Here is a 9,646-nt window from a genome sequence, read left to right on the forward strand (position 1 = left end):
GAACCCTACAAAGGTAGGCATGCCTCCAAAGTAGGTGACACCATCAACCACGCTTTAAGCCCCGCCACCATGTCAAGGTGACCCCCTGCAAGGGGGTGGTAGGGAAGATATAATTGAAGTATTAGAGAGAAAGTAAGAGAGATATCAGAAGTCCTAGTGAGTGATGAACTGGGTGGCTTTAGGAATGACAGAGGATGTGTGGATCAATTATTTGCAGTGAGACACATAGCACAGAAGGCTTGTGAGAAGGACCATAAGGTGTTTAAGGCATTCATGGATCTGGAAAAAAACGTACAACAAAGAGGAGAGCGAAGGATTGTGAAAAGTTTAGCGCATGTGTAGATGGCAAGTTGCTGGGTGCCATCAAGAGTTTTTAGGATGGCAGTAAAGCATGTGTAAGGGTTAATGGACATGTAAGTGAATTGTTCATGATAAGTGTGGCCGTGCAACAAGGCTGTGTGATGTCCCCATGGTTGTTCAATATATATGTGGATGAAGTGATGACAGAAGTAAAAACATGAGTAATGCAGAGAGGGATGGCACTGGTAATGAATGGTAATGGATGGAATATCTAAAATTTGTTGTATGCTGATGATGCAGTACTGCTTGCAAATACTGGACAAGAACTTGGTAGGCTAGTGCAGAGTTTTGCTGACGTCTGTGAGCGTCGTGCCTTGAGAGAAATGCAGAGAAGAGCAAAGTGATGCTTATTTAGAGAGAAAGTGACTCCTAGTGTGATGTTACAGTGAATGGAGAGAGACTGGAATTGGTGAGAGAGGTCAAATACCTAGGTAAAGTGATAGAAAAAGGGGAAAATGTCCAAAAGAAGTTGAAAATAAAGTGACACAAGGAAGAAAACTAGCACCAGAATCGTAGAGAGTATACTGAGATGGTATGGTCATGTGAATAGAATGGATAACAATAGAGTTGTGAAAAAGGTATATCTGAGCGAATTGGAAGGAGGGAGGAGGCGAGGTAGGCCAAGGAGAAGGTGGAGGGATATGGTGGATGAATGTGTGAGGAAGAGAGGTTTGGAAGTTGGTGAGGCTAGGGAACTGACAAAAGATTGAGCTGGCTGGATGAATGTTTTGAGAAGTGGATGATCAGGGATTTGGCATCCCTTTTTAACGTGGCAGCATTCGGATTGACTCTGTCAGATACGTTTATGTGAATCTACAAATCGTGATGCATGTTTCTGGCATATCCGATAAAGCCAAGATTCCGGGGGCTTGAATGATGAATGAATGGAAGCGTGGCCCATTGGATTGGGCAAATTTGGTCTGTCTGATCATTGCTACTACTCATTTTGAACTAGGCTGGGAAAGGAGGTCCGAATAATGATGTATATATATATATATATATTATATATATATATATATAGATATAGATAGATAGATAGATAGATAGATAATATATATATATTATCTATCTATCTATAGATAGATAGATAGATAGATAGATAGATAGATACAGAGATAGATAGATATAGATAGATTGATATCGATATATATATATATATATATATATATATATATATATATATAAGTTCATATATATATATATATATATATATATATATATATATATATATATATATATATATATATATATATATATATATATATATATATATACGGTAAAAGTCCATTAATCCGAACACTGATAATCCGAAAATCCCAATAATCCGAATTTTTGAAAAAGGCTGACAAGAACCCCAAAAGTAAAAAAAAAAAAAAATCAAAATTAAAAAAAAACATCAAACTGGGCGTCAAATACCCCGAGGTGCCGAGTGCTGTGGTCATGGAAGTGTGATTTTTTTACTTCACCTGATTATATTTAGAGGTCCCTACTTGTGATCACTTTTTTCTTAAATTCATAGATAATGGCGACCACAAGGTTAAATAACAACGTGTGGCTTCTTGAAAAGTCTCCAATATCTGAGCCGGTTAAGCCTCGTTTACCAAGTTATATGAATGTGTTACTCTTCTTTTATCATCTCCGTACCCAAAAGAAGACAGATTCACAAAGCTTCAAGGTTGTAATAACGATTGTCTTCGAAGTCTGGGCTGGAGCACGCTCGAATTTGGCATCAACCTTCGCTCACACTTCAACTAAACTGAGATCTTTGATTAACAGGTACCGACACTTACAGAAGAGCAAGAGCAGGAGGTATTCTTGGCTGAAATGGTGGATATATATATTTTTTAAACTGCCTGCTCAGATGTTATGAATCGGAGGGATATACCTATTGAGCACAAGAAAGTTCACATTTCTCAAAGGGTTGATCCACAAGGGAGTTATATGGGCAGTGAGATCTCAAATTCTATTTAGCTGCACAAAAAGGGCATGAAAAAGAAATTTCTTTACAGTGAGCTCACCAGCATATATATATATATATATATATATATATATATATATATATATATATATATATATATATATTATGTAATAATTATGTATTATATTATATTATATGCTCGTATATATAACATCCGAGATAATTTTTTTTTTTTCGTTCACGCTTTTTAGTAACGTATTTTCTTTGTTTTTAAGATACTGTTATTTTAAGCTCATTCATATTTTACGTACTTTTTCTCACGCAATTACGTAGCATATTACTCTATGCTTTTTCATTATTTTACTAAATTTGTTCACTTTTCTCTACATATTAGCCTTTTTTGTACACATTTCTCTGCCCTTCTTTTTTTTCCCGGAAGGTCTTTGCGATATACCAGTTTGCCTCAAGTGCATCCCGTAATATGGCTGCCCTGAGTTAGGGTCAGCCGACGGGTTCCGTGTGGTTTGGTCGTCACTGTCTCCAGTTTAACTGTAGGTTGCCTGTTTTACCGTGATACAGCCTGCGTCCTTATCATTGACTGCTCCCCGTCCTCAGTATTTTCTATTCCTTTTACCTTACTTCCCATTTTCTTGATTGGATATAGCTTTTTTTTTCCAGAGAGGACTAGAGGAAGTAGCATAAGGCTTTGCTTTTTTCACCTGTATCATGGGACACAAAGTGTATGAGCCCATGCATGCTCTCTTGTTGTTTTTGCTATTTGTGTCGGAAGATTTGGAATAACTGCCGCCTCGCATCTGACCACTCTACAGCCCGCATTTTCAGAGTCTTACTTCGTTCAACCCCACCAGCCTCATGTTGTCCACTCCATTCCCATGCCTTTTCTTCACCCCATCACCACCAAATGTCTGTTACTTAAATATTCCCACTGCCAACGTTGCTCTTTACCAGCCGGGATAGCGAAACTTGTACTGTTTTCATTTTGTCAGTGTGTCTGGTAGCACGATAACTTCGTAATCGCTCAAGATATCATCACAAAATTTTGCAGGTGTGTAGTAGGGGAAAAAATCGATCACGAGTTCGTACTGGTGAAAGTAGTTCAAAGTCTGTCTGTCTATTACCACGATAACTTCGCAACCGCTCAAATATCATCACAAAATTTTACAAATGTGTAGTAGGGATGAAAATCTCCTACTAGTATTGTTTTCAGTTTGTCTGCTTGTTTGTGTGTCTGTTGGCACGTTAACTTCGCAACCGCTCAAGATATCACCACAAAATTTTACCGGTGTGCAGTAGGGATGAAAATCTACGAGTTCGAAATTTGTGAAAGTAGACCAAGGTCTGTGTTTGTTACCACGATAACTTCGCAACCGTTCAAGATTTCATCACAAAGGTTTACAGGTGTGTAGTGGGGATGAAAATCTATGAGTTCGAAATTGGTGAAAGTAAGTAATGGTCAAGGTCATATTCCGAGTCGCGCTAGATATGTATCGGCTCGCGGCTGGTGTGATTCCCCCCTTGGGAGGGCCTCTAGTTATACACCTGCCATCTGTACACAATGTACACTTCCCGCCCTTTCCATCACCCACCACCATCCTAGCCTGTCCCAGTAGCTCCACCTGCTCCTTTCTTTCCATCCCACTCTTTCCTCTCACACCAATGACTTGGATCCTGTTAGCCTACACACAGTAACAGTAAAACTCCCTTTTACATTACTTACTTCCTCCCCATGACCCACTAACCACCACCACCGCCCTACTCCATCTTGCCCATATTTTTTTTTCCAATTTAAATGTCATAAAATATAATTGTGTACTCTGTGATTATCCTGACTTACAACAGAATTAACCGGAAGTAAATGGAATGTATGTTGAAATGTACCTCAGAAGATCCTGTGAAGCGATGCTGAAGGATACATAGACAAATAAAATGCCTGTGTATAAATGTGGTGCATAGGATGATGATGTTTAAAAATAACACCAAATACTAAGTATCATCGGCAATTCGGAATGAATAGAAAGCGTGAGATTGACTAGCAGGATGTATTAGATTGAAATGGTTGAAAGGGGGAAACGGAGACAGACAACAAGGTAGGATGATAAGTTTCAGGAATATGTCACGGAGGGTGGTGTGTTATGGGAACAGGGATCATTTCTGAACAGGGAAAGAAATGCCTCTACGTTCTGTATTTTCCACATCTTTCCCATAGCCCCATTTCTTATACCTCCGGCTATTTTCATCCACTTCCCTCCACCCCCTCTCGCCCTCTCCAGTCACTCTGCCCCTTCTCCGAAACTGGGAACAAGAACAAGGCCGTACTAGCATCCAGTTCCGCGCTTTTAAGTTTGGCAGGCACCCCAGTTATAATGTTTGCACCCCATGTTACCCACCTGACATGAGACATTCGTAAGAATATGAACCAAGATCCTAAGTAATGGACTCAAATTCAATGCAGTTCGTGGAGGCTGGGTGGATTGTTTTTTCTGCGCTGCGTGTTGCTTTGGGCCCTACAATAAAAACTAAACTCCAGTACTGAAGAACATCAACGTCTGGCGTTCCTGCTTCTCGTACCATAAATAAATTTTAAGTTCACGCCAAGCGTTCTTCACTTGATTTTGACGTAAAATAGTATTGGATTAAAACAGGTGGATGGACGTCACCAGAGACGCCATTTTTTATTTTTTAAGACTTTCATATTCATAAATATAGTAGCTTTGTTTTTTATTCTATTCATATGTATTTAATATTTCAGGAATAAAAGTTCTTTGGTAGACTGAAATATATTTTTGAAAATTTTAGTCGACTAAACTTTTCTGTAAGCGAATGCCAGTAAACAAAGGTGGTGACGTGGCACAGAATATTTGGAGATACTGATGGTGAATTCTGTGTCCTAGTTAATTTCAGAATAGGCCACCTGTGTGATTCTTGTTGGATTATTGAAACAGCAACAGTCATAAAGTTTATGTGTTATCCAACTCAATTATGTAGTTATATTTGAGGGCAAGCCAATATGCTCCTGCATTATGTTGCAATAATATCCAAGTGTGACAGTCTTGGCATTGAAAAATCATGGGTATGAAATAAGAGTGACATTCTTGATATTTAGGTGCCTCTTGAAGGTTATCATTTGCAGTATAAGTGAATGGATAAGTAATTCATGCTGCTGTGAAAGTCAGCCATTACTTTGCAGGGTTCAGTATTAATTTTTCACCATATCTGAGACAAAATAAGAATATACGAACAGTATATATACTGTATTAGCCTATATGCTAGGAATTACAGGTATTACGAGTAGAGTTAGGTCACTGATGGTAAATGGTTGGTTATGTTTATAAGTTCATCAGCATTTAGTGTGACCATATACTCTAAGTTATAGTAATGGGTAAAAAACAAAAATAGTGCCTCATCAAAATCTTATTACTACCAAGCAATATATACTTCCAGTTAGGTGCTTCATCGAAGTGCGTAGTTCGTTTTAGCACCAAGATAAATTGGTAAGGTGATTTAGGTAAGATAGGGTTTGGCAGGTAAAGCTATCAGTGGTATGACTGTATTGGTTGGTTAGGAAGCTGACAAAAATATTTACTTATTTTAGTCAAGCACTCAGATTTGTGATTAGTATGTTGGCTTTAATTAAATAAATATTAGTAAGAAAAAATATTTAGTCAATGGGGATTATTTAATGAGATTCACCTATAAATAACTGCAGGGCTAAGGGAATGGCCTGTACCATGCATATACGAGTATAATACAAACATTGGTTGATTAGATGGAAGTGACAGTTACTGTAATGGAGTATACTGGGGAAGGAAAGCTTGGGAATACAGAATAGATTTGGGTGGAAGTGTTTGAAAAAACATGAAAGGAGCAGTTCTGTAATGACTGTGACATACAGGAAGTTGTGAGATAAATGTTTAATGAAGGAGACCAACGCCAAGCATGTGAACAGTTTAAGAGAAAGTTAGAAATGCAGAACAGAAAGTAGACAGAAAATGGACAAAACAGAACTGGAAAGCACAGAAGAGATGGAAGGATTTTTAGGTAGGGGCAAATCTTTTTCAGCAGGATGAGATTGAAAAACAAATAAAAAAAATAAACAAAGTGATTCAAATTAATGCACACAGTTTCAAGGGCAATATAGTAACCAAGAATGTAAGTGCCAGAGTATATTTACTAAGCTAACCTGGAAAGTTGCTATGAAGGTGGCAGTAGCATAGGGAAAGAGAACTTCTTTGTCAGCTTTATTTACCCATCTTTATATGGGGTCGCTGTTCTTGATGAGCCTCTTCCACCTGCCTCTATCCCCTGCCACGTTGGTATCCAGGCCCTTCTCTCTCATATCCGCCACTATGCAATCTTTCCACCTTATCTTGGGTCTTCCCCTCCTCCTCCTTCCCTGTACTTCCATATCCAGTGCTCTCCGCTCGTCACTTTGTCCATCGCTCCTCATGACATGCCCGTACCATCTAAGTCTTGCCTCTTGTGTCTTCTTCGAAACCTCCACCACCTTCACTGTTCCTCTGATACTTGCATTGCTGATTCTGTCCCCCCTTGTCACGCCACACATCCATTGCAACATCCTCATTTCCGCTACTTCCATCCTCCTCTCGTTTACTTTCTTCACAGGTAGTGCCTCCGCCCAGTACGTCTTTGCTGGTCTTACCATAGTTTTGTACACCTTCCCCTTTAATTTCACTGGCATTCTCCTGTCGCACAATACTCCTGATATGTCTCTCCAACTTCTCCATCCTGCTTGGATTCTTCCGATTATTTCTTTATCTTCACAACCGTCTGCTGATGGGTGAATCCCGGGTATTTAAATGCATCCACTCTCTTCCGCTCCACACCATCCAGCCTAATACTTTCACGTCTATCGTGCACCTGCTCTGTACTCGTCATATATTCTGTCTTTGTTCTTATTATCATTCCTCTACTCTCCAGTGCAAATCTCCACTCATCCAGTCTGCGCTCTATCCCTTCTTTTGACTCACTCACCAAAACCACATCATCGGCATACATCATGTCCCACGGTGTCCCCATTCTTATATCCTCTGTCAACACGTCGAATGCGATGTTGATAAGGAAGGGGCTCAGCGCAGAGCCCTGATGCAGCCCCACCTCCACTCCAAAACCGTCCGTCATGCCTGGTCCACTCCTCACTCGCGTCTTAACATTCCTGTACACTACCCTTTCTGGTCTTACATATTTTTCCGGTACTTTTTTCTCTCTCAAACATCTCCACAACTCCTGTTGCAGTATTCTATTATAGGCCTTCGCTAAATCTATAAATACCATATGTAGTTCTTTTTGTTTATCTATATACTTTTCTGTCATTTGTCTCAGTATGAATATTGGTTTCGTTGTTCCTTTTTCCAGCATAAAACCAAACTGACCTCTGGCCATCCCCACCCCCAGCCTCAGTCTCTCATCCAGTATCCTTTCCCAAACCTTCATTGCGTGTGATAACATAATTCCACGATAATTCCCACACTCTTGTACATCTCCTTTCTCCTTGAAGATGGATGCCAACACACTCTCCTTCCACTCATCCGGTATCTCTTCCTGCTCCTCTACCTTGCACATTAAATTCCACAACAAATCCACTCCCGCTTCTCCACGCCTCCACCGGGATCTCATCTGGTCCAGTTGCCTTGTTGTTTTTCATTCTATTAAGTGCCCTCACCACTTCTGCTCTCTCTACACATCTCGTAAGGCCTAGGTATGGTATTCCATCATCCTGATGATCCCGTGGATTCTCCTCATTTAGTAGGCCCTCAAAGTACTCCTACCATTTCTCTTGTACCTTCATCTCATCGATTAGCACCACACCATTTACATCCTTCATCTGCTTCACATGATTTACATCCTTTGTAGACTTGTTCCTAATCCTTGCTATTCTGTATATTCTCTTCTCTCCCTCAGATGTTTCCAGCTTTTCATACATATCACGACAAGCCTCAACCTTAGCCACTATCACTGCTTTCCGTGCTAACTTCTTTGCACTTCTATACACCATCTTGTCCTGCCACGATCTGCTTTGCTTCAATTGCTTCTTTGTTTCCTTTTTCCTTTTTAGTGCATTCGTAACGTCTTCTCTCCATCACCATTCTTCTCTAGTTGTACGTCGCTTTCCCGATGTTTCTCCAAGTACTTCTCTGGCCACTCCTTTCACGGTCTCTGCATTCTTCTTCCACCAGTCTTGAACTCGCTCTATATTTACGTTCACCCTATCTATTACCTTAGTCTTGAACTCTTGTCTCTTCGCATAGGGAAATAGAACTATAGTAAGATATATAGGAACTGAATGAATAACTGTGACGGTATACACATCTGATAACCTTTATTTTCCAGCATGGTCTGCTGGCCATAGTTGGACGATAGGTGTGGAAAGAAACTGTTGAAAATATCAGAGGGGCGTTACTCTATCCCCTGTCTGCTGGAGCTGCAATGGTTGCCACCATTACGCCTGCTTTATAGAGAAGAAAATCAGTCTACATGCAAAAAAAAAAAAAAAATCTATAATGAGTGCATTTATAAACTGCAATATAAACACAGCAATATAGGATATACTACTACATAAGTAGAACTGCATATAACCAGGATATACTGCTGTCTAGCCCCTGATTGGTGGACGGGTAGGGAACATTCGATGAGGCCCATAAAGTACAGTATGCAGTAATTCATTCCCTTCGCTCGCAGAAATTCAGTTCTAGGTATCTGCAATAATTTGACGCAAATAAAGGCAAATGGAAGCTAAATTATACTTCATGCTTGGCCTTATACAATGTACCGCAATTTACAATTTCATTCTTTTTTTATAGTTTATCGTCAATTTTTACCAGCTAAGATTAAAACGGTTTGGCTATGTGAACGGCTTATGTAACAGAAGAAAATTTCAAAATTTACGGGTTGTTATCCCTCACTGTTGCATATTTTCGCCCAGTCTAGTGACTGTTGCGGCTTGCAAACTCTTGAACTGAGTTTCGCCAGGACTGATGATAAAGATTTTTCATAATAAGGATAACAAGTGCTCAGGAACATCTCACAACTGAGCGTCGCCATTCGACCTCCTGAATTCGTGGTTATCATGGTGTGGCTCTTACGAGTATATAATAGTTTTATTTTTATTGCTTGCAGCGTGCATACTTTTCTTTGGTATTCTTGTTACTTGGGCTATTCTGTTCTTCTGGTAACAGAAAGTTTTAAATTAACCCATCGTCATGACCATTCCAATCAGCCTACAGTACCCATCTTCACAGTGTCTCAGAACCTATCACCCACCACCATCCCAGCACATCCCGCTCACTCCCCTCCACCTATCCAACACTTTTGTTCTCTAACGCGGAACTT

At 39.8% G+C, this 9,646-nt stretch overlaps 1 protein-coding gene across 1 annotated transcript; it reads right to left on the minus strand.

Moving 5' to 3' along the window:
- Positions 1–7,063: 7,063 nt before the first annotated feature.
- LOC145410104 (uncharacterized) lies at positions 7,064–7,438 on the minus strand. Its single transcript, XM_080280307.1, has one exon. It carries the CDS (start codon positions 7,436–7,438, stop codon positions 7,064–7,066), a length of 375 nt encoding a protein of 124 aa, XP_080136433.1.
- Positions 7,439–9,646: the final 2,208 nt, after the last annotated feature.

This window comes from Coenobita brevimanus, chromosome 84 (genome assembly GCF_032717465.1).
Source record: "Coenobita brevimanus isolate Jiangsu-jjx chromosome 84, ASM3271746v2, whole genome shotgun sequence".
Lineage (NCBI taxonomy): Eukaryota > Metazoa > Arthropoda > Malacostraca > Decapoda > Coenobitidae > Coenobita > Coenobita brevimanus.

Coding starts and splice junctions, on each gene's coding strand:
- LOC145410104 (XM_080280307.1), bottom strand. CDS start 7,438: ATGACGGACGGTTTTGGAGTGGAGGTGGGGCTGCATCAGGGCTCTGCG.